This window comes from Zootoca vivipara, chromosome 2, assembly GCF_965207765.1.
Source record: "Zootoca vivipara chromosome 2, rZooViv2.hap1.1, whole genome shotgun sequence".
Classification (NCBI taxonomy): Eukaryota; Metazoa; Chordata; class Lepidosauria; order Squamata; family Lacertidae; genus Zootoca; species Zootoca vivipara.
This window is the reverse complement of record NC_142584.1, coordinates 116,733,503-116,760,185: the sequence shown is the minus strand read 5'-3', so window position 1 is coordinate 116,760,185 and position 26,683 is coordinate 116,733,503. Positions and strand designations below refer to the sequence as shown.

The following is a 26,683-nucleotide window of genomic DNA, read 5'->3' as shown; positions in this document are numbered from 1 at the left end:
CGCAGGCGGGGCAGAGAGCGGGTCTCAGAGCGTCAGAGGGAGAAGGACGCGGCTAGTAAGAGGAGGAAAAAGGAGCTTCGTTTGGGGGGAGATCATGGGGGTCCTCCTCCGCTGGCCCCCCCTGATCCTGTGGGCGGCTGCCCACCTGCTGCTCTTGGACTGCGCAGGTAAGGACTGCGCTCTGGGGCGGGGGGGGGGAATAATTGGCACTCAGCCCTCTCTTGATGAATTGCATTTCGTGGGCACTGAAAGGGGCGGTCGGGGAGTTTCTGGTCCGAATTGGAGCCGGATCCCTTTCCAAACATCTGTTTCCCAGACTTGTGGCTTGTTTTGTATGCTGTCCGGGGCAGGGGCCGCTTCACTGCTTGGCTCGTAGCTCAAGCAAAGAACAAAACAAAACTTGAAGGTGTTGGCAGGATTAATGGTAGGAGAGAGACTCGCATGTCCTGTCCCCCTGCAGCTTCGTTTTGACTCTGGGTTTTGTGTGTGTGTGTGTGAGAGAGAGAGAGAGAGAGAGTCCTCTTCTATTTTTTACCTTCCCTCTTCTAATCTAACCCTCAGCCGCTCTTAAAAATCCTCAGCCTGGGGGTGGGAGCTGGACGCTTGTAGAGCTGGCTTCATTGGGTGGGGGGAACACGTCTGAATAAGGGGTCCCCACCCGCAATTCCCAAAATTGTTTTGTTCAGGAATTCCCTTTCACAAGCACATTCATCATCAGGTTTTTCTGCTTTACAATTGTAACTCCCCCCACTCCCCCCCCAAAAGCCCTTTCCAGTTGCCTGTCAAACATGTTGTTGTTGTTGTTTAGTCGTTTAGTCGTGTCCGACTCCTCGTGACCCCATGGACCATAGCACGCCAGGCACTCCTGTCTTGCACTGCCTCCCGTAGTTTGGTCAAACTCATGTTCGTAGCTTTGAGAACACTGTCCAACCATCTTGTCCTCTGTCGTCCCCTTCTCCTAGTGCCCTCAATCTTTCCCAACATCAGGGTCTTTTCCAAGGATTCTTCTCTTCTCATGAGGTGGCCAAAGTATTGGAGCCTCAGCTTCACGATCTGTCCTTCCAGGGAGCACTCAGGGCTGATTTCCTTAAGAATTGATAGGTTTGATCTTCTAGCAGTCCATGGGACTCTCAAGAGTCTCCTCTACTGGGAAAACCATAGCTTTAACTATACGGACCTTTGTCGGCAAGGTGATGTCTCTGCTTTTTAAGATGCTGTCTAGGTCAAACATGTAGGTTTTGTAAATTATGCAGGGAGATTTTCCATGCCGTTTTTGTACGGCCCCTTGTTGCCGAAGGGCACAAACAACTCCTGAGAAACAATTGGGGGGGGTCCCCACCCTACAGGCCAGTTCCCCTTGTATACCCCCTCCTTTTATATTCTTCCCCCTCACTGTGTCTGCTACAGGGCTGGGCAGGGGGACTTTGGCTGGGCAAAGGGTGGTGGAGTCCACTGGTTCCTTCAAGTTCCTCCTCACTTTGGGGGTCACGTGTGACTCATTTTGTTGCTCTTTGTCTCCCGACCACTGAGAAGAACCGCCTGTGTTGTTTCGCCAGATGCCACAACCAGAGGAGGCCTTGCTATGAGCTAGTGGTTTGAACTGGGGGAAGCCCTTGTCCTAGGAAGGGGGCTGGGAAGTGGGTCCCACTGAGCTGGAGGGAGGCAGCAGAGTCAACACACCATCAAGGTGTTCTTATTTCAAGCAAACTGATATTGCAGGTTTATGATTCCTTGAACTCTCTTTTCCACCGTGGAATTTCCTCAGAAGGGTGGCAGATTCTCCTTCCTTGGAGGTATTTTAGCAGAGGTTGTATGGCCACCTGCCATGGATGCTGCTGTTGAGATGCCAACATTGCAGGGGGTGGGACCCTTAGGGTCCCGTCTATAATTTTTATTTTAGTTTCCTAGTTGTTTTGAGATAATTCACTGGCCAAACTCAAGCAGGCTTCTTCCTTTTTGAGGGTGAAGTTGTCCAAATGCATTCAACACAATTTTCACAGGGGTATGATGGGTCTTCAAGGACCGCCTCTTTCCATATGAACCATATGAACTGCTACTGCCTGTGAGTGCCTGGGGGACCACTCCCTTTTCTGCCATCTCCACCTGGCCTAGGGGGCAGGGCCTGCCCCCACCAACACAGCTATAAAGCCTGCCCGCGGAGAGGCCTGGGACACTGCAAGTGGCAGAACTGTTTTTAAATGCCTTATATGTTTGAATGTGTTTAATTTGGCTTTGTTTAATTTTATTTTGTTTGAATTTTTTTGTTTTTTGTTTGTATTGTTTTATTGTATTTTTATATATAGGTTTTATTTTGTTTTTAAGGGGAGGGGTCAGGGCTGCCTGGGAGTGGGTCCCAGCCAACAAAATGGCTGGGGCAGGTTCCACAGGGGGGGGGGTGCACTGGGACAACGGATCTCAGTGATCATGAGTAGGAGGAGGAGTTATGCTGAGACCAGACCATGTCATTACCGAGGAGGCAGGCTCAGTGGTTGTTTGAAGACTATCCCTGCCTCCGGGTCTGGTCCTGACTGGATACTGGAATCAGCAAGGGATACCCACATGACCTGAAGGTGCTGCTGTGCAATGCCAGGTCAATGATCCACAAGACCACTGCCATCCACGACCTGATTGTGGATGGAGGATTTGACCTGGCATGTGTGACAGAGACCTGATTGGATGAAGCAGATGGGCCTGTCCTTGCCACTGCTTGTCCACCAGGTTTCTCTTATGCACAGCAACCCAGGCCATCTGGGCGGGGAGGGGGGGTTGCAGTGATTTTTAGGAAGTCATTAGTTTGCACCGGGCGTCCTATTGGCAGGACCAGGTTTTCTGAGTGCATTTTCTGGAAGTTGGGCAATAGGGGCAGTACAGGATTCCTTTTGGTGTACCGACCTCCCCGCTGCACCAAGGATTCCCTGTCCGAGCTGCTTCAGGTCGTGTCGGATGTGCTCCTGGAGACACCTAGCTTAGTCGTCTTAGGGGATTTTAACATCCATGCCGACACGACCTTACAAGGAGCCGCTCGGGACTTCGTGGACAGCATGGCCTCCATGGGGCTGTCTCTGAATAAGTCTGGTTCAACTCATAGCCGCGGACATGACTTGGACCTGGTGTTTACCTTTATGGATGTTGGTGATCTGACACTAAGTAAAAGCGAAACCAATGAAGTGCCATGGTCAGATCACTACCTGGTGCAACTGGACTTCTCCGCGACCCTTCCCCTCTGCAGGGAGGTGGGACCTATTCGAATGGTCCGCCCCCGCCACTTAATGGATCCAAATGGTTTCCAGAGAGTGGTAGGGGATGTTTTATCCCATGTTGATGGCCTTTCAGCCGATTCCCTAGTGGCCCGCTGGAATGTGGAGTTAACCAGGGCTATTGACTGTTTGGCTCCGAAGCGCCCTCTCCGATTGCATGGAGCCCGGACAGCCCCGTGGTTTTCCCCGGAGCTGATGGCGATGAAACAGTCGTTGAGACGGCTAGAGCGCCGGTGGCGGAAAACTCATTCTGAATCCGACCGAACACGGGCTAGAGCTCAACTTCGAGCCTACCAAGTGGCAATGGCGACGGCGAAGAAGACTTTCTTCAACGTTTCTATCGCGGCTGCGGAAAACAGCAGCAGGAGACTGTTCCAGGTGGTTCGCAATCTATCCGAACCACCTTCGTCATCGGGGCCTGGTAGGGACCCCAATATCTCCTGTAATGCTTTTGCAATTTTTTTTGCAGATAAAGTCGCTCAGATTCGGGAAGAGGTAGACTCCACCGTGGGAGCAGGGCCGGGGCGGGGGAGTGCTGGAGCCCTGTCTAGTCATGTTTCATGGGATCAATTTCAATCTGTTACCTCCGAGGATATGGACAGGCTGCTTGGACGAGTGAAACCAACCATCTGTCTCCTTGACCCTTGCCCATCCTGGCTAATAAAAGCGAGCTGGGAAGGGCTGGGCGATGGGCTCCGCGGGGTGGTAAGTGCTTCCCTCTATGAGGGAGTATTCCCAGACCCGCTGAAAGAGGCGGTTATTAAACCGCTTCTTAAAAAACCATCTTTAGATGCAGCCAATATGGCCAACTATCACCCAGTCTCAAATCTTCCATTCTTGGGCGAGGTGATTGAGCGAGTGGTTGCTGAACAACTCCAAGCACACCTGGAAGAAGCGGACCATTTGGATCCCTTCCAGTCGGGGTTCAGGCCTCATCATGGGACTGAAAATGCCTTGGTTGCACTGGTCGATGATCTCCGGCGGGCTAGGGACAAAGGTAAGAGCTGTTTCCTGGTCCTGCTGGATCTCTCAGCGGCTTTTGACACCATCGACCATAACATCCTTCTGGACCGTCTAGAGCAGGCATAGGCAACCTTTCGCTCCCAGATGTTTTGGAACTACGACTCCCATGATCCCTAGCTAACAGGGCCAGTGGTCAGGGATCATGGGAGTTGTAGTTCCAAAACATCTGGGAGCCAAAGGTTGCCTAAGCCTGGTCTAGAGGGTTTGGGAGCTGGGGGCACTGTTATACAGTGGTTCTGCTCCTTCCTCCTGGGCCGTGTTCAGAAAGAGGTGGTGGGGGAGGAGTGTTCAGACCCCTGGCCTCTCACTTGTGGGGTGCCTCAGGGTTCTGTCCTCTCCCCCATGCTTTTTAACATCTACATGCAGCCGCTGGGAGAGATCATCAGGGGGTTTGGGCTGGGTGCTCACCAGTATGCGGATGATACCCTGCTGTTCCTCTCTTTCAAATCAGAACCAGTGAAGGCGGTGAAGGTCCTGTGTGAGTGGCTTGGAGGAGGTTGGAGGATGGATGGCGGCTAACAGATTGAGGTTGAATCCTGACAAGACAGAAGTACTGTTCGTGGGGGACAGGAGGCGGGCAGGTGTGGAGGATTCCCTGGTTCTGAATGGGGTAACTGTGCCCCTGAGGGACCAGGTGCGCAGCCTGGGAGTCATTTTGGACTCACAGCTGTCCATGGAGGCGCAGGTCAATTCTGTGTCCAGGGCAGCTGTCTATCAGCTCCATCTGGTACACAGGCTGAGACCCTACCTGCCTGCAGACTGTCTAGCCAGAGTGGTGCATGCTCTAGTTATCTCCCGCTTAGACTACTGCAATGCGCTCTACGTGGGGCTACCTTTGAAGGTGACCCGGAAACTACAACTAATCCAGAATGCGGCAGCTAGACTGGTGACTGGGAGCGGCCGCCGAGACCACATAACACCAGTCTTGAAAGATCTACATTGGCTCCCAGTACATTTCCGAGCACAGTTCAAAGTGTTGGTGCTGACCTTTAAAGCCCTAAACGGCCTTGGTCCCGTATACCTGAAGGAGCGTCTCCATCTCCATCATTCTGCCTGGACACTGAGGTCCAGCACCAAGGGCCTTCTGGCGGTTCCCTCGTTGCGAGAAGCCAAGTTGCAGGGAACTAGGCAGAGGGCCTTCTCGGTGGTGGCCCCTGCCCTGTGGAACGCCCTCCCAACAGATGTCAAAAAGGAAAACAACTACCAGACTTTTAGAAGACATCTGAAGGCAGCCCTGTCCAGGGAGGCTTTTAATGTTTAATAGATTATTGTGTTCTATTTTTCTGTTGGAAGCCGCCCAGAGTGGCTGGGGAGAGCAAGCCAGATGGGCGGGGTATAAATAATAAATTATTATTATTATTATTACTACCCGGACCCTGAGATCATCTTCTGAGGCCCTTCTTCACGTGCCTCCACCTTGAGAGGTTCGGAGGGTGACAACGTGAGAACAGGGCCTTCTCTGCAGTGGCTCCCCATCTGTGGAATGCTCTCCCAAGGAAAATTTGCCTGTCACCTTCATCATACACCTTAAGGCGCCAGGCAAAAACTTTCCTTTTTAACAAGGCCTTTGGCTGATTTGATAGACATCCTATGCCCTTTTAAAATGCTGTTTTGTTTGGGGGGGTGTTATGGGGTTGTTGTTTTTATTTTGATTATATATTTTGATTTTGTTTTGTGAACTGCCCTGAGTCCTCCAGGTATAGAGCGGTATATAAATTCAATAAAAAATAATAATATGTCCCATTTTGCTATTTGAGGCAAAACAGGAATTGCTTCCTCTTCCCCCCGCCCTTAGCACTGTGCCCCCCTACCTTCTGCCATGGAAATGCCCCTTTTCTCACTGAACTCAACTCGACTTCTCTGTCCAGGGGTGGAAAAGATATGGGGCAACACCAGGCGCCAGAACGCCTCCCTCTTGCCAATGGGGGGGGGGGTGTTCTGGTGGCAGCAGAAGCAGTGGGGTTGCCTTCTGGGCGGGCCAGCTCTGGGTCTGATGCTGAAAGTCTAAGCTCAGCTCCCTCCCCTCCAATCTCTCCCCAAATTTTGGTTGGCTGTTACTGTGGGACTCATTAGGCCACCTGGTGGTCAGAGCCGGTACAGCCTGTGGGAAAGTGAGCCGTTTGGGGGATAGGTTCTTCCTTTGCCACGCTCTGTCCCCCTTCCTGTGTTCGATCTCATGAAGGGGCAAAAGTGAGAAAGGGGATGTGGGGCCACCTGTTGAGACCTGACCCCAAAGTTGCATTTGTCCTCCTGCCCCTGCTATCACTGTGGGGTCTCCTTTCTCAAGTGGGGAACCCACTCTGTGGGTGGTAGCTCAGACCACAACATTGAAAGATTGCAAACATTGTAACATTGAACCATTTAAGCACTGATTATCAAAAGGGGATCCAGGAAGGATCCTGGAAATTACAGGCCAATTAACTTTACACCCGTCCCTGGGAAACTGGTGGAAAGTGCAGGAAACTCGCAACTTTAACTTGGACCTATTTCAACTTCATGCTGTTGACAGCTGGCCTGTTGGAATCGCACAAGTTATATATGCAGAAGGCAGAGAGCTCTCCTTTGTGCAAGGTTTTCCCAGCACCGAAAGATCTTGGAAACTCTCTGCCTTGCATCCTAGACTCTAGCAGGTTCTCATGAGATCTTGTGGGGCTGTCCTGAGTTCCCATGAGGTCTTGCCAAAGCCTCCCAGAGCCCAGGAGGCAAGACCCAGGTCAGACCTGTTCAGTGCATGGCTCCAGAAGGTCAGATTGTGGGGCGGCTCCAAGGGAGTGGCTTAACTAGGCTAGTTTCTGCATATATGAGCCATCCCAAGAAGAGAAGGAGATCCCAGAAGAAATGAAGAGCCTGCTTCAGGCCAGGGGCCAGCCTAGTCAAGCATCCCGTTCTCACAGTGGCCCCCCCGGTGAAAGCTCTTCTTTGGGTTCTTACATTAAGTCTGTGAAATAATATTTTATATTATGCACTTGCCTTGCCCACAAAAGGTCCCTGGTTCAATCCCTGAGAAAGAGGCCCCATGCTTAGTCCCTGGGGAGCCACTGCCAGTCAGAGTGGACAGTATGAGGCAGCTTCCTGGTCTCCCATCTATGGATGTTGCTTTGTCTGGTTTCCCCTCCATCCACTTACCAGGCCTGAGCCTGCTTAGCTTCAGTTTGGTGCCTGCATCCTGAGCCTTCAGACCATGTTGTGGGAGCTCTCATCAGCTTAGCGCTTGCAAGTGGGGGGCAATTCCTGCCCCCTTGGCAAAAGGGGAGGGGCGGGCCTCTTTCTCCCTCACATGGAGCCTCAGCAGAGACATGCAGAGATTTGGACATGCTGCCTAGCAGAGCTTTTTCTCGCCCACAGCTCCATGGGCTCTTGTTGTTACTTGTATTTATATCCTATCTTTTCCCCTTCCAACTTTATGATTCTTAGGCTCCCTCTGCTCTTCCTTCTCTATGTTTAACGGAAGGTCTAGAACAGTGATGGGCAACCTTTTGAGCTTGGTGTGTCAAAATTCACCAAAAAACCGAGCATAACTCGGGTGGTGTGTCACTTCGAGAAAAAAACCATAATTTCGTGATATTTATAGTTTAAATAACAAAAGTGCATAATTGTAATATATAACTGTATTTAATAAACCAAAAACTAATTTATTTAACCTAACCAAACAAAAAAACCCTTATTTATCACAAAGTGCCCAGAGTTGTTGAGCTTTTGGGGGGGAGCTGCTGACCAAAGTTTTGGAGGTTTCTTTTGGGGGGGTGCAAAAGTTGCTTTGCTTTTGGGGGGATGCACCAAAGCTGCTGCACTTTTTAGGGGGGAAAGAGAACAGAAATAAATGACGAATAATACCTTCGCTGGAACTAATACGCAGCACCGACATAGTCTGCCAAAGCGCCAGAAAAAACAGCACAGAAACGGTTAAAAAACCAATTTCTTGTTACTAGCAACAACAACAACAAAAGGCTCTGGGTTTTAACAGCGGAGACAAGCTAAGCTGCAGTGTGAGGAGGAGCGGGACAACAAATGGGGGGGGGCAACAACAACAGGGCCAATGGGGCGTGTGCCAACAGTGAGGGCTCTGCGTGTCACGCCTGACATGTGTGTCATAGTTTCCCCATCACTGGTCTACAAACTCCCCCAAACTCGGCTGTACTTTGGATCTCCTGATTTATGGCTGCTGCCTGTAATACAGCAGGATTAGGGTGCTTCCTTCAGCTGCAGGACCCCTAACTCTCTTCCCCTTCTCTCTTCCTTTCCAGGCTCCACTTCTCACTCCCTGCGCTACTTCCTCACTGCCGTGTCTGAGCCTGGCCAGGGGCTGCCCCAGTTCATTGAGGTGGGGTACGTGGATGACCAGCAATTTGTTCAGTATGACAGTGACACCAAGAAGATGCTGCCTCACGTCCCCTGGATAAGGGAGGTGGAAAAGGAGGATCCTCAGTACTGGCACAAGGAGACTCGGATACTTCAGGGCACTGAGCTGGATTTCAGGGGGAATCTGCAAACTCTGTTGAATCGCTACAACCAGAGCGGAGGTGAGTGGAAGGCAGGAGAGGCACAGAGTCGCACCCCCCTATCCTTCCCTCCAGGGGCCAGAATTGCAGGGAGGGGGCTTCAGGGAGGCAAGGAAATGGAGGGTGGGGGTCTCCACCCTGGGCAGAAGCTTCTTCCCCTTCCCTTCTGATCAGTTCATAACTGCAGGAATGGAGGAGGGCAGAGGGAAGATCCCATTCAAGGTCTCAATGGGGGCTGGGATGGTGTGGGGTGGAGGGGACAGAGAATGAGACTGTGGGGGGAGAGACCCTCCAGAATGACACTCTCTGGACCAAGGAAATGTCTCCATTGCCTGCCCTTCCTTCCATGCTAGGCTCAGCTTAGGCCTTCTGAGGTGGAAATCTGTCTATTTTCCTCTGAGAGCAAAAGTGTTGAAAAAGAAGCCTTTTAAGCAACGCAAATGGACTGGGTTTTGGGAATCAGAGTGGCAAATACATGGTTAAAAGCATAGGCATGGTGGGCATCTGAAGTGGAGGGGGAGACAAGAGCCCCCAAGGTCTTCCTGCAGCCTGAGACAGAGAGTCCCCAGAAGATCTACACTGGCAATTATTAGCCTGGCGCTGCCATGTTTGACTGTCCTGTGTCCAAAAGGAGCATTAGGCCAGAACTGGATCAGAGCCCATTGATATCAGAAATAATCTGTTGCCTAAGTAATTTGAGTTGTGTTATTTCGGGAGTTTCTCTCTCTCTTATTTTAGTTGGAAAACTTATGGCCTGGGAGGGAAGGAGCCCCACTGAACTCCATGGGGCTTGCTTCTGAGTAAACCTGCATAAGATTTCACATCTCCAGCATTTATTACAGTAGTACCTCGGGTTACGAACACGATCCGTTCCGGGTCGCAGTTCGTAACCCGAAATGGTCGTAACCCGAAGCGCCGGTTTGCGCATGCGCAAACGCGTGCGCCGCTTCTGCGCATGCGCAGAACGTACGTGCGGCGAAAAATACTTCCGGGTTTGCGCAGTTCGTAACCCGAATTGTTCGCAACCCGAGGTGTTCGTAACCCGAGGTACGACTGTATACATCTGTACTTACTTTATTATTGGGCTTGCCGATTGGAAGGTCGGCACTTCGAATCCCTGTGACGGGGTGGGCTCCCGTTGCTCAGTCCCAGCTCCTGCCAACCTAGCAGTTCGAAAGCATGTCAAAGTGCAAGTAGATAAATAGGTACCACTACAGTGGGAAGGTAATCGGCATTTCTATGTGCTGCTCTAGTTCGCCAGAAGCGGCTTTGTCATTCTGGCCACATGTAGCTGTCTACACTTAGGAACCCTTTAGAAAGGTCTTTCACCCCCTTGATCCAGTTATGTTGATTTTTGCCACACTCCTGCCCCATCCAGCCTTGGAATCATTTAAAGTCAGTAGAAGCTGGTAGACCTCTGGCCAAAGCCTCTTAGCACACATTTTTGAAATGAGTCAAAAGATGTTCGGGTCATTGCACGTCAGTTCAACACGGTCATGTCACCCACTGTCTCGGATTTTGATGAAACTTGGTGTATACCCTTCCCTTATGGTTGAAAGAAACCCCCTTAATTTCCCCCCCCCTCCATCTCAAACGGTTTTAATTTTATTTGTGAAATCTGCCTTTCTGTCCCTCTTGGGATCCTCAGCCTTGTGTACATTTTATTATTTTTTTCTCCATAACCAAAGATCAGATCTCTCTGAAATTTTACACAGAGCTCAATAACATGATGAGGATTTCAGGAAAAAAATACACCGACACTCAAAAGATTTTATAAATACCTAAAAAAATTATAAATGTAGTTTATTTGGTGGAAAAACTAGGTTTAGAAAACCTAAATTTTCAGCGTGGGGGCATGATGGAATCAAAAGTTTTTGATGGTGAAAATTATTGCAAAGACATGCTCTTTCTCAACAAAGAATGAAATTTATGGGTTTTTTATGTCTTGTAACAAAATTTTACGTTTTTTGAACATCGTAGAGGGGAAATGGCTACTGGGTACAACTTTCCTACAATCCATAGCTGTGATAGAAAAAATTAATGAAACAAATTTGTTCATCTTAAAATTTAAATTAATATTGGTTATTATAGGTTTGTTTCCCCCCGAAAGTGCAGACTTGTTTTTAGTTTTGGGGTATTTAAAATTTTGAAAATTGAAGACTGGAGTAAATTTACGCAGTATTTAAATGATCATTGTAACCAGTTAACAACACTAGCAGGATTGTAAAAAGTCTTTTAATGTTTACAGTTAGTATCTTTTTACCTTTATTTAAAGATTGAGATAAATTTAAAAAGAAAATGTAGATTTGAAAAATGTATAAATGCGAGGATATATGAGGAATTTTGAAAGCCATGGGTGGGATGGAGGGAATTCGCTAAGTAAGTTCAAATGAGCAAAAAATTAATAGAAGGAATAATTTGATTGTATTTGAATAAATAAAATGGAAATGCAATAAAATATTTTTAAATTAAAATTATGAAAATTGGTTATATTGTGAAATCAATTAAAAAATCAGTCAGAAACTTTGAATGCTTACAAGTAAGGTAATAAGACATAGCAAGAAAAAGAATATAGTAAAAGAATTTAAAATTATGCATTATATTCAATTATGCAACATTACATGTTCCCCAGTTTGTTTTTCAGAATATTATTGCATACAAAGACATGCCTATCTTTGGCAGGGGGAGAATGATGTTTGGGTGCCATCTTGAAATAATGGATGGATGGAGACTTTTTAACATTTATGTTAAATATATTTGGTGTAATTCAATATGAGGAGAAAGATGGACAGACTGTGAAATCGCAAGGGATGCTCCTCTTGGACAGGAAGGGAAACCCCCCCACCCCTCCCCCGCCTCCAGGGAGTTGGGAGAATCCACTAGGGAATTGAGCGGGGGGGGGGAGTTTGAGGCATGAGAGAGAGGAGGGCAATTAAAGGGGGACAGTGCCGGCTCTAGATAGACCCTGGGTTGGGAGGCAGGGCGCCGTGTGAAAACCATACTGCGCCCTGTGAGGTCTCAGCGCCAGGGCGCGCGGCGGGCTGGAGACGCTCCTGAAGGGGAAATTTAGAGGCTCAGGATTGTAGTGTTTGCCTCAGTGAACGTGTTCTGCGGATGAGCCTTCAAAAAGATAAAATGCAGGTTGATTTTTCTCACCTCTGACTGCTGCCTCTTCCCTGAGTCTGAGGCCAATAAATCCTTTTTCCTGGGCTCTTTTGCTGATGGGGGGAGGGGCTGCTCTGACCCCCCTTGACCTCCTGGGCCTCTTTTGATCCTTCCAGGGATCCACACCTTTCAGCGGATGGTTGGCTGTGAGCTGAGTTCAGACGGGCGCAAAGGAGGGCATGACCAGGGCAGCTATGATGGGAGGGACTTCATCGCCTTCGACAAGGAGACCCTCACCTGGACGGCAGTTGATACAGGAGCCCAAGTGACCAAGAGGAAGTGGGATGCTGAATTGGTCCAGAACCAGTACCTGAAAGCCTACCTGGAGGAGGAGTGCATTGAGTGGCTGCAGAGATACCTGGACTATGGGAAGGAGACTCTGCTGAGGACAGGTGAGGGATGGGGTGGGGGGCTCAGTGGGGCAGTTTCCCTCTCAGTTCCCTTCCCCCCCTTAAAGTTTTCCTTTCTGGATGAAACAGCAAACACTTTTCCTTGTGGTGGCGGCAGAAAGAAGTTTGGGGCTCTGGGAGGAGAAAGGGGGTCATTTTAGACTATGATGGGGGGGGAAGATGTTTAAAATCAGCCCCACGTGTCCCTTTGGCTAGAATAAGGGATGGCAAAAGACAAATGAGGGGGAGGGGGCACAAAGAAATGGTAGGGAACTGGTCAGCAAAGCAAAATGCATGTTAAATTAAGTAAAAAAGAAAATGGAAATGGACAGATTTGTGGCAGGATACAGAAAAACCTTTTGCCTTTACACTTGGGTATGTACCTATGGGGGAAGTTTTTAAAACTGAATTAATTAACCTTTTTTAAAAATAGAAAATGTGTGAGGAGCACATAAAATACGGATGCAGCCCCCTCACTAAGACTGTAGGTTAGCCACTCGTGGCCTAGAAGCAGAAAACCTGCACATATATTTTTTATTTATGAGGAATACTACTATTTTCCATGGGGAACATTCAGAAGTGTCATCTTCCTCAACCCCGTGCCTTGAAATGGTACAGTCCACTCTTCCGCCTTCAGGAATCTGGCACAGGGGACAATCACATGATCAAGTGTTTTGACTGGCTTTCTTCCTGTCTCTCTTTATTAGCTTTGCTAAAATGAAAGGTAATTAAAAATTACATAACACTGTTCAAAGGAGGCTGGGAATCATCCCCTTTGGGTTCTGAGGTTCTGCTGAGGACAGGTGAGGGGGTGGTTGAGGTGGAGAGGCCTTGTTTTCGGTTTCTGTGGGGAAAGGGCTTGAACTTCCTTCCTGCTCCCCCCAGCAGAGTCACATCCCCTCCTAGACTGAGTTAACCAGTCCAGGCACTGCAAAGTGGGTGGGAGCCTGGAACAGCCCCTTCAGACAACAGCTACCCAGGGAGCCAGTTTTTAAACAAGGATTACATTCTGCAAATCGTGCCTAAAGCTAAAATTGTGTATAGTCAAAACACATTGGATTCAAGGGCGATTGGGTTTGCCAAAGTCCTTCCCCGGATGCCTGCCCCCTTCCCACCCACTTTTTGGCTTTTATAATATTTTTTTGCCAATATTTTTTGTAAAGCTGTATGTGCACAAGTTAAATGTGCATACAGTGTTTCTCCTAAAATAAGACGGGCCTTAAAAATAAGCCATGGCAGGCTTTTCATGAGTAAAATAAATATAAGACATACCCCGAAAAGAAGCCGGGGGGGGGGAGCAGGTCTGGATGGCACCAAGGAGGAGGAAAAGGAAGATGCCTGTCGGCGCAGCGCTTGCCGAGTCCCGACCCAGCGGGAGCCTGCAACAGCACGCCTCCCCGAGCCCCGACCCAGCGGGACCCGGTGAGAGGCGTAGCGCGCGCCGCACCAAGCCCCGACTGAGTGGGAGCCGGCAAGAGGTGCAGCGCTTGCCGAGTCTCGACCCAGCGGGAGCCTGCAACAGCACGCCTCCCCGACCCAGCGGGACCCGGTGAGAGGCGTAGCGTGCGGTGCACCAAGCCCCGACTGAGCGGGAGCCGGCAAGAGGTGCAGCGCTCGCTGAGCCCTGACCCAGCAGGAGCCTGCAACAGCGCGCTACGCCGAGCCCCGACCCAGCAGGACCCGGTGAGAGGCGTAGCGCGCGCCGCACCGAGCCCCTACTGAGTGGGAGCCGGCAACAGCGCACCGCGCTGAGCCCCTACTGAGTGGGAGCCGGCAACAGCGCACCGCGCTGAGCCCCTACTGAGTGGGAGCCGGCAACAGCGCACCGCGCTGAGCCCCTACTGAGTGGGAGCCGGCAACAGCGCACCGCGCTGAGCCCCTACTGAGTGGGAGCCGGTACCATTAAGAGGCGCAGCACACGCCATACCGAGCCGCGATTGAGCGGGAGCCGGCAAGAGGCGCAGCGCTTGCCTCCCCGAGCTCCGACCCAGCGGGAGCCTGCAACAGCGTGCCTCCCCGAGCCCGACCTAGCAGGACCCGGTGAGAGCCGGCAACAGCGCACCCCGCCGAACCCTGACTGAGCAGGAGCCGGCAAAATAAGACATCCCCTGAAAATAAGCCATGGTGTGTTTTTTGGGAGGAAAAAGAAATATAAGGCATGTCTTATTTTAGGAGAAACACGGTAAGTTGCTAGCTTACTGGGCCTCCTCTTCTGCCATTTCCACTCCAGGGGAGGCTGCTGTGGAGAAGGGAGATGGGCCCTTTCAAACCTCAGGGGACCCTTTCAGGGCAGGTGGGAGAACTAGAAAGGAGCTCTGTCTTTCCCAGAGCTGTTGGCTTTCTTCACTAACTATTGAGAAGTCCTGGAGAACAGAGAGCAGCGAGTCCAGCATTTCTTCCCCCTTAAGAGAGGAACCAGGATCAGCTCACTGGGACAATCTGGGAACCACAAGTAGTGTTAGAGCTTTTCAAGAGGATAAATGAATTTAATTTGTGCCCAGTCCTCCCTCCCAAAGGAGTCTACTTTGGAAAAGAAAGGATAAAACATCTAAAAACAGTTCCACCATAGACACTGACTGGGGAAGATGCCAAGGGAAGTTGAGGAATCCCATTTATTTGCAGTTCTTTTTAATTTCTGCAGATGTGAGGAGATTCTGACACTCTGGGAGGCAGGCCTAGGTTGTCCCTTGGGTTTCTGCTCTTAAAGAATACAGGATTCCTTCAGGTCAGGCTCCCGTTGTGGATGTCTATCTGTAAACCCCAATGTCGCCCTTTTTGCAGAGGCTCCGGTGGTGAAGGTGACCAGGAAGGCAGACTATGACAGCCAGGAGACCCTTGTTTGCCAAATCCACGGCTTCTACCCCAAGGAGATTGATGCCAACTGGGTGAAGGATGGGGAGGTCTGGCAGGAGGGCACCTCCCGAGGATTGGTTGCCCCCAACTCAGATGGGACCTACTATGTCTTGCTCAGTGTCAAGATTGAGCCCGAGGAGAGGGACCGCTTCCGGTGCCGCGTGGAGCATGACAGCCTGGAGAAGCCTCTGGACGTGGCCTGGGAGAAGCCAGGTGAGAGACAGACAGACAGGGGGGGAAGGGGTAGGCTCTGGGAGGGGGATTTTCAACCAACTCCTCCCTTCAGCAGCAGCACAGCTCAGATGGGGAATCCCCAGTTGGTTTCTGTCTATGTCTCTTAAGGCAAGCAGCTGAATCAGAAACTGTAGATTTCAACAAAGATGCAGCCTTTTCTGGGAAGTGCCTCATAGGTCTTGAACTCAAATTGGATGTCGTAGGTAAAAACTGGCCATCACTTTTTGACTTTAAGCCCAAGTAGTTGTGATGTCACAGATTATTGGCAGCTATTTTACTTCTTCAAAATCAAACTTACAGTCACTGTGACTGAAAAAGGGGCAATGAACTTAAAAGAGGGAGCCCCAGACTGACTGTACTTAACAGTGGAAAAGACTCTCACTCGCTCCTCCTCACAATCGCACCCAGCTACAAAACCTGATATTCATCACCACTCAGCCTAAACACTCGCACACAGCTGGGAAGAGCAAGAAGGGTTTTTTAATAACAACACTTGTCTCACACACACCACTGGGAAAGCTGCGTCTGCAGGAAGCCAAGCAGAATGTCTAACAGCCAAACTCTCTCTCCCCCCGCAGGAGCGTATGCATGAACGCACATCCACACCAACACCTCAGAGACAAAGTGAGGATTATGAGCCAAAGACCCACACAGGAAGGCGAGAGGGGACCAGGGCTCTTTTCCCGTGCTCATTCACCAGCACTACAGACTTCAGAGATTCCACCCAAACAAAAAAACCTGGACATTTTGCCTCATTTTAAGAATCTGTCTACATAGACATATTAATTCTGAAAAAGAAGGCGTGTCCAGAAAAAACTGGACATATGGCAACCCTACACAACGCGCTTTTTCTTAAGGGTTTGTGCCTTCCCTGAAGGCCTGTAATATTGGGCTCTTGGGGGGTCTCAGAGGGGAGGGAATCCCTTCCTATCAGGGTCATGACAGAGAAGGCTGAAGCACATGAGTAGGAGGAGACCAACTGTCTTCCTTAAATAAATTGGTTATTTTGAAGACCTCTAATGCTGGACTCTGGTGGAAACGAACTCCCTTGTATCAGGGCCACTACAGAGAGGACCTTGGCCTGTTAGGAGAGAGAAAGAGTGTCTGCTTGAGGCCTTGGGGAGCTGTTGCCACCAGCCTGAATGAAAATGTCTCTTGTCCCCTTTTAGTCAGCCTGGGGCTCATTGTGGGAGCCATTGTGGGTGTCCTGGCTGCCATCTTGCTGGTCTCTGTGATCATCATCTTCTTCATCCACAGTAAGTAAACCCTGAACACGTTTGCTGCCTCTCATCCTCTCATGTGTCCTTCTGTTTTAGCCTCCAACTGGGAATGTGCTGGTGGAGCCTTCCCGGCAACTGCCCCTTGTATCCCTACAGAGACCCTTCTCCATAAAAGCACCCTTTGAGCATGGGCTAAAAGTCATGGTGGTCATTGCTTTGCACTCACTGTGTGCTCAGGAAATTCACTTCCCACCTGATGTTTTAATCAATCCTTTTTTAAAAATAATAATTTGTATTGATTTTATACACTAATAACAAACAAACAAACACATAACATTTTTACCATTCATTACATTATCCTTTTCAATGTATAGGGACTTCCCTCATTCTCCCCCTCTGAGCTACATTGTCCATTTTTTTACATTCAGCAGGTTCCTCTTCTAAAACCATACATTTCAAAAAATTATTTATCATACCGTTTTATCCTAAATAATATTTCTGTTATACTGCCTAAAGCCTATACCCTGCTTCCTTAAAGGTTAATTAAATGTTGCAATATTTCTTTAGATAGTCTCTAAATTTCTTCCAATCTCCTTCTTGTTGCGGATCCTTCCGGTCATCTCGGCGAGTTCCATATAGTCCATCAACTTTATCTGCCAGTCATTAATTGTGGGCATTTCTTGAGATTTCCAAGATTTAGCAATTAATAAACTAGCTGCAGTTGTGGCATACAAAAAGAATGTACAATCTTTTTTTGGGGGGGGGATCTCATCTCCAACTATTCCAAGCAAAAAGGCCTCTGGTTTTTTTTACAAAGGTATTCTTGAACACCTTTTTTTATTCATTATAATTTTTCCCCAGAAGTCTTTTATCCTGGGGCAGGTCCACCACATGTGGTAAAACGTGCCTTCTTTTTCCTTACATTTCCAACATTCATAGCTGCCAAGTTATCCCTTTTTTAAAGGGATTTTCCCATATGCTGAATGGGCTTCCTCGCGAGAAAAGGGAAAACTTGGCAGCTATGCCAACATTTCTTGTCAGTTGCATGATGCATTTTTGCTAATTTGACAGGTGTTAAATACCATCTATACATCATTTTCAACATGTTCTCTTTCAATACATTGCATGCAGTAAATTTCATACCTTTTTCCCACAATCTCTCCCAGTCACTTAACATAATGTTGTGCCCCACATCCTTAGCCCAATCAATCAGCACTGATTTTACTTGTTCATCTTTTGTATGCCATTCTAACAACAAATTATACATCTTGGACAAATTTTTTGACTTTGTGTCTAACAACTCAATTTCCAAATGTGATTTTTCAGATGAAAAGCCTACATTTTTCATATCCATTTTAAACATTTCATTAATCTGATGATATCGTAACCAATCGTTTAATTTATCTTTTAACTGTTCATATGACTTTAACTTATATTTATCTTCTACTTCCAATAACAAATCTCTTTATTTTGGCCACTTGGTTTCCATATTTAATCTCTTATGGGCCTTGGCCTCCAGTGGAGAAATCCACCAAGGTGTTTTCCTTTCCAACAAGTCTTTATACCTGATCCATACATTATACAATGATTTTCTAATTATATGATTTTTGAAACCTCTGTGGGCCTTTATTTTGTCATACCATACTGTAAGGGGGTGGGCTTGCAGGGACCAGCCACCCCTCATCAATTTCAGCTCCTCGAATGGCCCTGGCTACAGCGGAGGGGCAGGAGACAGGAAGTGAGCAGGGAGGTGCCTGCCTACAGCCTGTGCTACCAGCGGGAGAGGAGGGGCCAGGAGAGGTTTCTAGCGGGGAGACATCAGAGGGGTGTCCTTTCAAATTCACCCCGGAACTGAGGCGTGCGACGTCCTGCAAATGCAGGGGGTGGAGATTTGGGGTCCCCAAACTGCTTTGCTGGGGACGGAGCCGAAAAGCGCCATTGTGAGAATCTTACGCAGACTGAGTAGACATGTTTTCGTGAAGCTCTTTGCACTGTAAATAATATGCAGAATAAAAGTCTTAAAGACATGGTGGCTTGGAGCGTCCTTACTCGAGGGTAGCCCAACGACACCCCTGACACATAACATATGCATGCCAGCCAAACACATTATCAAAACCTTCCAAGTCCAAGAGATCTGTATCTTCTAAAGTAAACCATCATTTCAACCAGCAAAATGTCGCAGCTTCATAGTAAATTTTTAAATCTGGCAGGGAAAAAACACCTCTTTCTTTTATGTTTGTTAACAATTTATATTTAATTCTAGGTTTCTTCCCCTGCCAGATAAACTTGGATAAAACTTTCTTCCATTCACTGAAACATTTTATTTTGTCTATCACTGGGAGCACTTGGAATAGAAATAACATTCTTGGCAATAAATTCATTTTCACTGTTGCAATTCTGCCCAGCAGAGACAATTTAAAATTTGACCATATATCAAGTTCTCTCTTAATTTCATTCCACAATTTTTCATAATTATCTTTATACAAATTTAAAATTTTAGCTGTTAAGTTTACACCCAGGTATTTCACAAAACTCAAACCAGTGGCTTCTTCCAATCTTCATTGTTCTTCATTGTTATGATTTTTACTTAAAGCTTTAATTTTATTCTTATTAAGCTTAAAACCAGCATACAAACCAAATTCTTGAACCAGTTCCAGTGCTTTAATCGCACTGGTTTCTGGTTCTTATAATGTCAGAACCAAGTCATCGGCAAAGGCTTTTTAATTTATACTGCTTTGACTCTACTCTAATACCTTTTACTTCTTCATTTTTTTCTTAGCATATTCAGCAACACTTCCAGGACTGTTATAAATAATAGGGGGGAGAGTGGGAATCCTTGCCTGGTACCTTTTTCAATTCTTAAATCTTCTGATACCACATTGTTCACTATAACTTTTGCTTTTTGTTCTGAATAAATCGCATTAATAACATTTATGAAATTTTGACCGACCTCCATCTTATGCAAATTTCTTGCAATTATTCTTCCTTGTTCATCCTTAAACATTAATTTTGGTTCCAATTTCTCTTTCACATAAACAACAAGTCCTCTTTTTTCACTTTATCTGATGAGATGAATTCCTGACCTAATTTTTTATTCTGTAAGATTTTTCTATGTCTTCTTATTACATGAGTCTCATGTAGGCAAATAATATCCAAAGATTGTTTAAGCAATCCCTCCTCAGGATCCTGACTCCTGTGTTTCCTCCCTTTTTAAAAAAATATATATTAGATTTTACAATAATTCACATACATAAATCCGTCCATCATTGACCCAACATAATTCTCTTCACAACACAAAAAAGAAAAAGGTATAAAAAAAGACATTAAAAACAAAAACACAACACAACACCAAAAATTTTAAACCTTATCATTTTTCCTAAACATTATCCCTTGGGCTTCCCCAGACCCCCCCTTATTGATTTTCATTTGCCAAATCACCATTTACAGTTTTCATTTTTCACAAACCATTCCAATCTCATTAAACTTATATCTATCTATTTAGCCATTTAATCAAATTATCTATTGATTTTTATATTTATTTATCTCCTTCCATTCCCTCCTTCCCCCCGCACCGCAGAACTCTCCCTGCCACCAAGAGTTTCCAGAATGCTGGAGAAAAGCAGGAAATGGTTTTTTTCCAGCTGGATCTCCCCCCCCCGTCCCCCCCCACTCCGGAAGCCCCTCCTGCCACCAAGGGATCCCAGAACGGAGATGACCCACAGGGGCGGGTGGAACACCCAACTATCCCTTCCGATTCAATTCTCTACAAGCTATACTAATATTCCCATTTCTAATCTAACAAAAAAAAAACCACTTTAACCTTCACTATCATCTACTTTTCCTCCCTTGCCTGAATTTTTCTCCAAGAACTCTCATACTTTTATAAATTCCAAAACTTATTTTCTTATTCCATTTTAAATCTTTTCTTTCTAACTTAAACTCTCCCCCTTCTCGATATCCATTCTCGATTCAGCAAGTTCCAAAGTCCAGAAACCAGTTTCAAAACCATTTTAACCAACCTTTAAACATAACATCCTTTTCCCCTTCACCCCACTCCCTTTCTGCAATGTTTTACATGCCCAAATTTTCCATTCCCTCCCTGTTGCCCTTTTCTTATTTGAATGTTCCGTTCATTGTAATTAATCTTCTCCAACAGTCTTTGTTCCTTATGGGGATTCTGAAGTCCAAACATAATTTGTGCTCCCCCTTCTATGGGGGCACTTTTGCTCTGATACACTTGGCTAAAAACTTTGCCCTCTTTCTTCTCATGGCAAACTTCCTCCTGATACGAAAGTTGACATACTTCTTGTTCTCCATCAGTTTCTTCTTTGATCTCTTCCTCCGATGTTTTTTGTCCCTTGTCCCCTTAGAGAAGTTGTTTCATCTCTCCTAATTGCAAATTGTCTTTATATGTTCCAATTCTAAGTTCCCATAAGAGTCTCAGAGTTCTTTCCTTGAATCCAGCTGCATACTCGCATGTTGACATTTTTGTACTCCTCTCAAGGACACAGTGTTATTCCTAAGCACAGGAAGTGGTTACACTTCTTCATTCCATTGCCATTTTCCAAACTGGTTACAATATATCCACAAGTTAAAAGAAAAGAGAATCAGTTACTTAATTCCAAGTTATAATTATCCGGAGGGAGTTTTCGTAGATGATTCTTACAGTTCAACTTATCCGTTACACAGAAGGGGGGAGTTTTGTTAGGATTTCATAGTAGATTCTGTTCCACCTTAAACAGGAACAGGCTTGGAAGAGGATGTTGAATGTGTCACATGATGTATACTTCCGTTTGTTGTGCTATTGTATGTTAGTTCTCTTGCTTTTGCTTTGCTGATGAAGACAGACACGTTTGGTCTTGCTTCCGAGATGCTTTAGAATAAACGCTTGTAAATATGCAAGGACTTCTCTCTGTTTCATCTTTGTTGCTGCTGCTGCTGCCAAACCATGCTAACGCTGGAAATGGACTCTGCAGATAACGTGTCCAGACTCTGAGAGCCTGGATCGTGTTACACTTGGCTACCGGAGGGAGAAGACACCCGGCAGATGCTTGGGGGGGGGGGCTTGGTGGCCCAGGTCTTCTGTGTGTATGCTAACATTTAGTTCAGTTCTTGCAGATACATAAACACAACAGATCCAATTTTATCCTGGCATCGGGTATTTTCTTAACTGCTTCTTACGTGTGTTTCCTCCCTTTTGCAGCAAGAGGCCAGGGGTCCGACAGCTCCGCCAGGGGTAAGTGGGTGTGCAGGTGGGGGCAAATGGGGGCTCTTGCAGAAGACTTCATGGGGAACATCCCCAAATGCTGAAAAGTTTCTCCTGTTACCCACCTTGGGGTTTCCAAGTGTGACATAATCTGGAGTGTCCGTTGATCTGAAAAAAGCTCTTGTGACACATTCTGTCTGTCCATCTGAGCTCCACAGAGGATCCCCTCCATCAGAATGTGAATGACAGATAATCACATTTTGGGTTCTGGAAAAGGATTTCTCCTTCCCATATGACCACTTTGTGTCCTTCTGGTATTCCCCCATAGAGTGCAGCTTGGCTCACTTGCTCGATCTGCCCTCTGCAGGCATTTGCTCTGCAGGCCCATTTGGGTTTTGTCTGAATTGACATGATGAGGTGTGGCGGCTTTTCTTGTGAGGCTGGACTAGATGGCCTCCTATGTTCCCACTAGCTCTGTAATGATGATGCCCCCACACCATGATGATAGCTTAATTTTGAAACACTCCTGTTCTTTATTTCTGCAGCTTCAGACCAGCCTGGTGCGTGAGATGAGACCAGAAGGAGCCTGCCCAAGTTTGGCTGTGAATTGCAGAGGCTCAGAGCTCCTGCTGTCCTTCAATGTTGTTTCTGATGTTCCTTAATCCTGGCTCTCACTCATCCATTTTGACTCCAGTTGTAACTTGAATTTGAGGAGAATCATGTTTTTCGGGTGGATTTTGGCCAATTTTGCTTTGCAGCTGATTTTCAGAAATGTGCCAGATATACACAACTAAAAGCGTGAAAAAGAGATGGGGAGATTGAGCAGTGATTTTGATGGTGTCTCTTGATTCCTTGTTGCTGTGGATCCCATCACAAGCCTTTCCCCAGGGGCGTAGCAATAGGGGGCCAGGCAGTGGGGGGCAGCATGGCACCCCCTCAACCAACGGCTGTTGCTATGGAGTGTGCTACCGCCGGGCGCTGGGGCGCCGCTACCGCTGGAGTGCTCGGGCGCCGGGGTGCTGGGTGAGTGCCAAAGTTCCCCGCGCGCTCCCAAGCAAACCCTGCTTCCGTGCCGGATCCCTTTGGGTGCCGGAGTTGCGCCGTCTGCCTTTCTGTTCCGCGGGAGCTGCTCATTTGATCCCAATCCCGAAGGAAGAAACAGAGGACAGGCGGTGCCTGCAGTCTCGCCAGCCCGGCAGGGTTCAAACGACCAGCTCCGGGGTGCGCCTTAGGTGGGAGGAAAAGAGGGCGGGGGGAGCGGTTTTCTCCGTTGTGGGAAGAAGAAAAGAAGCGTCCCAAGTGCCTTCGCTAGGAAGGAGAGAGAGAAGGGACCCCATGCGTCTTAACCATCACCCATAGAATTTGTGAAAGAACCTGTCCCAATAGCAATATCGATGTCTTTATTAGTTTACATGGAGTCCCATCCGGCTCCATGGAACTAAGGCAGGGGACGCCGCTACCGCTGGAGCGCTCGGGTGCTGCCGGGCGGCCGGCAACCCACTCCGCAGTGCGACAGACGCCCCGCCCCCTGGCGGGGCGCCTTCTGGTTTGTTGCCCCAGGCAGCCAGAAGGCGAGCGACGCCGCTGCCTTTCCCGAATCTTGTGTCACTCACTTTCCATCCAAATTGAAGGAAAGTTAACACGAGAACTCCTTTAGGTGCATTACACATAAAATAGGCTAAGTTGTTACTGTCTACCTGCTTCTTGGGTCTCCCAGCCTTTGGCTAAACTGATGTCATGTCATGGAATGTATAAAAGCAGCCTAACTGCTCTGGCTGAGTGTTTTCAACCCACCTGTGTGAGGAAGTGAAGAGACTGGCAGGGAGGGATGGTTGGTAGGGAGAAGGGATACTTGGATGCTCAGGAGTTGAAGCTGAAAGAGAGAACGAACAGAGTGGCTTAAGAGAGAGGTGACTTTCCTACAGGAGATGAGAGGGACTGATCCTGCTGACAGCCAAGGAGGAAGCCAGCAAGGAGAAGAGGGAGGTCAGGAGCTTTATGGTCACAATTTGATCTGATATAAGCAGCCCCTTCTTTTTGGCTGCAGGCCTTCAGTTCATCTTGCATGTTCTTCCTTTTTCACCTGTGACCCTTGAGGAACATATTTTTCCTCTCTGCGGTTCCCACTATATGATTTCTGCCATCTTCCTTCCCTTCTTATAGACTGGCATTACTTAAGGAGACTCTTTCCTAGAAATAAGAATGCAATAACTCTCTTAAACCTCCAGGGGCCCCAGGACTCTTCTTGCCTAACCCAACGGATTTTCTGCACCTTGCTTTGAAGACACTGGATGTAATTATTATTATTATTATTATTATTATTATTATTATTATTATTATTATTATTAATTCCTGAAGGCAGCCCTGTTTAAATGTTTGAAGTTTTACTCTGTTTTCAATGCAAACCCGGCCAGGTGGACAGGGTGTAATTATAATTATTTTGTAATGTCAGTTCGACTGAAATAAATAAGGGTGCACCACCTTTGTCTTTAGTGGTTCTTTTCTTCTTACCACAGGAATTCCAGAGATCAACATCTCCTGAGAATATTCACAGACTCTGGCAGGGAGGTGCCAATAATTGGTCTTCCTTTGCAAAGTGACTGAACAACTAGAGTCCAAAGCGAGAGGGAGACAGAATCTGTGGTTTTGCAGGGTTGGGATTAAGTTACATGAGGCCAAGAGGGTCTGAAGTCTGGTCAGTGCCTGGATGGGGGACCACCTGGATGCTGTCTTTGGTTCCAGGATGAAAGAAAGGAGGGTTGGGAATATAATAAAAGAAATATGTAGATATCTGATCTGGGGCAGGGGCAGGGTGTGGTGGGAGGTGACCAAGGTAGGGTTGTCCCGAAAGTCCGCAATCCAAGGAGGACATTCTCCCACTGAGATGAAAAGTAGATCCTCAAAATATTGATTTAAAATTTTTATCCCACTCTTCCACCCAAAGGAGCTCAGGGCAGCAAACATCAAAATGTTAAAACAATACCATTTAAAATGAGCTAATCTTTCTCCCTCCACCCTTGATATAAATCTTCCCTCACCCCTTCTTCCCTGGTGGGGAGAGGGTTGCCATTTTGGGTGGCCGCCTCAGGTGTCAAAATGTATTGAGCTGGCCCTGGTGTGTGAGTTAGGCAATGTCCAATGGGTCTTGGCAGAAAACAAGGTGACATTGGAGCACTGCAAATCATTTGCACATACCGGTATGCACAGATAATAGTCCATTGAGGCAACACATGGAGAACTGCACGGATGGTTTCAAAGCATCCCGAATTATTATTTCTGCATCAGTGTTATTTCATTGTATAATCTTAGAAGGTGGTAGACTGGGACCTATGTTAACATTTGAGCAGCTCTACCAGCTCATCCATCGGTAAGTGGCAGAGTGGGTGGGGGTGGGTGCCCACCTAGAAAACAGGCCTCCATGGGGAAAGGAATATTTTTGTTAAAAAAAATATTTGCATTTTCAAAAACAGGAACAGAGACAATATTTAATGCCCCCCCTCCTTCCCTCCTCTTCCCCTGCCCCACTTTACACTTCATACCAAATATAACATGCATACATATAGCATATGACTTTCCTTCCACACTTTTCCTGGTTCCTTTGCTTTTCTACTAATTGTGTAATCCACATCTTTTTAATCATCCAATTTGTTATCTATTAAATACTCTTAGCTATTTCAAGTGCTGGGTTTACATGAGATCTGCTAATCTATGTCTTTCTCTGTACTGGTTCTTGAAATATTCAATAAACATTACCCATTCCTCCTTATATTCCTTATATTTGTTTTCTCTTATCCTGTTTGTCAGATCAGCCACTTCAGTACATTCGAACATTTTACACTGCCATTCTTCCTGAGTGGGGACTATCCTTGTTCTCCACCTTTGTGCCAATAAGGTTCTAACTGCGGCAGTGGCGTATAATAATAAACTCTATTGTTTTGGGGGGCCCTCTGTTGTTAGCATCCCCAAAAGTAAAATCTCAGGTGTTTTGGGGAAAGTTTTTTTAGGTATCTTAAAATTCATTTTATATAGTTTCCCAATATTCCTTAATTATTTTACATGACCACCACATGTGAATAAAAGATTCCTCAATTTCATTACACTTCCAACACATACCTTTTTCTTTAGACATTTTCCCCAATCTGGTGGGTGTTAAATACCACCTGTGGGCCATTTTCATCGTATATATTTTTATCGCATAACTTGCCATAAATTTCATTTTAGTGTACAGTATGTGCTGCCGAAGAAGAAGACAGGATCTGTCCATGTGATGCCCACTTGATTGAAACACTGGCTCACATGGTTCTTGAATGCAAAATGTACGATGATATCCGCCAGCAATACTTGGACCAACTATGTATTCTAAATTGGAAACCGGAGATAGAAGTTATACGCTTCCTATTACAGGAGAGATCAGGAGCGTACCAGAACTGTAGCTGAGTTCCTCTATTTGATCTTCTGCCACTGAAGTACATTACAGGATCCTGCCCCTGTTGGAGACCCACTGAGGTGAAACAGATTGCTGGCCTCCCCACTTGGGCGAGTGTTTGTACTGATGGCTTGATGACGGGATCGCACTGGACTGTTTGTTTGTTTTAAATGTTCGTAAATGATGCCAATAAAGTTTGGAATGAATAAATTTCATATTTATTTTCCACAACTTTCCCCATACTTCATAATCAATATTGTGACCCACATCCTGTGCCCACTTAATCCTGCTAAAATTTCACAAATTAATCTTTTCTTTCCCCCTCCAACAGCAGTTTGTACATTTTTGATAATAATTTTATATTTGTATCTAATAGGTCTTTGGTAAACTGAGACTTTCGTTCTGCAAAGC

At 47.0% G+C, this 26,683-nt stretch overlaps 1 protein-coding gene across 3 annotated transcripts; it reads left to right on the top strand.

Annotated features, from left to right (window-relative positions):
• Window positions 1-26,482, top strand: LOC148687157 (major histocompatibility complex class I-related protein 1-like). Of its 3 annotated transcripts, XM_088664192.1 has the most exons (8): window positions 1-167; window positions 8,525-8,800; window positions 12,061-12,336; window positions 15,115-15,399; window positions 16,590-16,676; window positions 21,844-21,876; window positions 22,392-22,448; window positions 24,363-26,482. In XM_088664192.1, the coding sequence occupies exons 1-7, from the start codon at window positions 95-97 to the stop codon at window positions 22,412-22,414; spliced, it is 1,053 nt and encodes a 350-aa protein (XP_088520318.1). In that variant the 5' UTR covers window positions 1-94; the 3' UTR covers window positions 22,415-22,448; window positions 24,363-26,482. The 3 variants fall into 3 exon arrangements, with proteins under 3 accessions (XP_088520318.1, XP_088520317.1, XP_088520319.1); XM_088664191.1 differs by lacking the exon at window positions 22,392-22,448; XM_088664193.1 differs by lacking the exons at window positions 16,590-16,676; window positions 21,844-21,876; window positions 22,392-22,448; window positions 24,363-26,482 and adding an exon at window positions 15,999-16,459 and having other exon boundaries at window positions 9-167.
• The last annotated feature ends 201 nt before the right edge of the window (window positions 26,483-26,683 follow it).